This window comes from Gymnoscopelus microlampas, assembly GCF_963454915.1.
Source record: "Gymnoscopelus microlampas genome assembly, chromosome: 15".
Classification (NCBI taxonomy): Eukaryota; Metazoa; Chordata; class Actinopteri; order Myctophiformes; family Myctophidae; genus Gymnoscopelus; species Gymnoscopelus microlampas.
The window spans coordinates 13,409,438-13,411,937 of NC_139952.1; the positions used below are offsets into that span (position 1 = coordinate 13,409,438).

Sequence of the window (2,500 nt, forward strand, 5' to 3'; positions counted from 1 at the left end):
TCCAGGGACCCCCCAGAAGCAAAGATTTGAGTAAAAAATGTTCGCTTTAAAAGTATTTATATTCAAAGATTTGCACACATTTTCACGATTTTTCAAAAATAGCAGATCTACAAGCTCATAGCGCGGCACTCGTGCCGCGCTATGAGCTTGTATATCTGCTATTTTTGAATAGCCAAAGTGTAAAATAAAGCTTTTTAGCTCAAATCTAAAAATGACACAGTTCCAGGTCTTAATGGGTTAATGAATGCAGCCGTTCTTACTGGCCGCGCACGGACGCTCCACTGACGCACGTGAAGTTTTTTTTTTCTTTTTTCCACGCTCTGGGCGGAAAATAAATTGAAATGCATTGTATGTATAGGATGACCAGACGTCCCGCTGTGGTCCGGGTTCGGTGAGAACAGTCGCGTGCAAACCTGCACGTACAACAAAGCAAGTGTGCAGCGCTTTTTTTTGATGGCTTTGATACAGTACTTCATCATATAACACAGGGGTCTTCAACGTTTTCAGGCCAAGGACCCCCTTGATGAAAGCAGGGACCCCCTGTATAAAATTGTGTTTTAGATTCAACTTTTTTTGTTTGCTGCTCTTTTTTCCCTCTACACCTTCACCTCTTTGCCAAAAATAGCCGATCTACAAGCTTGTAGATCTGCTATTTTTGGATAAAGTTCTCCTCAGAAAAAGGGATGCTAGGGTTCAAGTGGTTACGGTAAAAAAAACAAAAAACATATCACACAAAGATTTGGCGGACCCCCTGTAGTAACTCTGAGGACCCCCTAGGGGTCCCGGACCCCCTGTTGAAGACCCCTGATATAACAAATAGTGAAAATAGCTTGTAAATCATCTATTTTCTCTTTTTTTAGAAAAAAAGTAAAGAAAAAAAGATGTGCGTTGTCCCTGTAAACAGTTATTTTGAATGGCACATACACATTGTTATGTTTTGGTCTAGTTTAATTAGTGTTGACCTATGTGTGGTTCCTCTATGATTTAGCCTCTCTCAGTCAGTACTGTATGTGTGTGTGTAATGTGTGTGTGTGTGTGTGTGTGTGTGTGTGTGTGTGTGTGTGTGACAGTGGTTGTAATTGCTGACCTTTACAGACAGGCCTGTGGTCGCTCCACGCTGCAAACACCTCCGCCACTCTCTGACAGCTGATGGTTTTACTGCCCTGGAGCACGTAGTCCTCTCCACAGGTGAAGTGCACGTCACCGCCGATGCTGCACACACACACACACACACACACACACACACACACACACACACACACACACACACACACACACGCACGTGCACACATGCACGCACACGCACACACACAAAATGAACGAGAGAGAGTTTAAAGAGATAGAACGTATATATAGGTTAGAATCTGCATATCGTTGCTGTCGGGCAGAAATCTGCATATTGCTATGACCTACTTCGTCGTACAAGAGTGATGCACAAAAGCAGTGAAAATGACCTGTGTGTGTGTGTGTGTGTGTGTGTGTGTGTGTGTGTGTGTGTGTGTGTGTGTGTGTGTGTGTGTGTGTGTGTGTGTGTGTGTGTGTGTGTGTGTGTGTGTGTGTGTGTGCGTGTGTGTGTGCGTGTGTGTGTGTGTGTGTGTGTGTGCATGCCTCCTACCTGAAATCGTTGCCGTTCCGCTTTCCATTCTCGGGCTCTCCGGGGTCGGGACAGGAGTTAGACGCCTGTCTCACACCACCTTCATTTACTACAGGCAGAGACAGACAGACGGGCAGGTTAGTGACAGATAGACAGACAGACAGGTAGGGCAGGTTAGTGACAGACAGACAGACAGACAGACAGACAGACAGACAGACAGACAGACAGACAGACAGACAGACAGACAGACAGACAGACAGACAGGCAGGGCAGGTTAGTGAGACACACAGATAGATGGCTTCCAGACACACTGACAAATCTCACACAGTGCAGCAGATCCATCATGGTTCAGGTGAACCATCTGGTGTCAGCCTTTCACACAACTTTTCCTTTAAAAGCAATTTACGCTGCTAGACTGGCTGTGCTGTATCAAGTCCGCTGGCAACACAGACTCACACACACACACACACACACACACACACACATACACACACACACACACACACACACACACACACACACACACACACACACACACACACACACACACACACACACACACACACACACACACACACACACACAGTCCACCCACGCATTATGTTCAACCTCAGACATACTGCATAGAAATACACGTACACATACGCACGCATACACGCATGCATATACGCACGCATACACACACACACAAACACGTGGCATTTACAAGCCAACAGATACAAAAACATGCACACGCATTATGTTCAGACATACTGTATAGAGATACACACATCACACGCACGTGCGCACAAATATATCCGTTTGACTTCAATAAAGAAATTGCCTATGCTGTGTGGAACGCGCCGCGTCGAGTCCAATAGCAACATCGCCATAACGACCAGCTCCCAAGGTTTTGCATCAATCCAA

General features: G+C 45.7%; 1 protein-coding gene across 1 annotated transcript in view; it reads right to left on the reverse strand.

The window, feature by feature from the left end:
- The window catches only part of csmd3b (CUB and Sushi multiple domains 3b), a gene marked incomplete at its 5' end in the record, with an annotated part of 624,567 nt that overhangs the window by 240,512 nt on the left and 381,555 nt on the right, over positions 1-2,500 (reverse strand). Inside the window, 2 exons of the mRNA XM_084079659.1 lie at positions 1,088-1,212; positions 1,616-1,703. Coding sequence (XP_083935785.1) covers positions 1,088-1,212; positions 1,616-1,703 — 213 coding nt within the window. The remainder of the gene's footprint in view (positions 1-1,087; positions 1,213-1,615; positions 1,704-2,500) is intronic.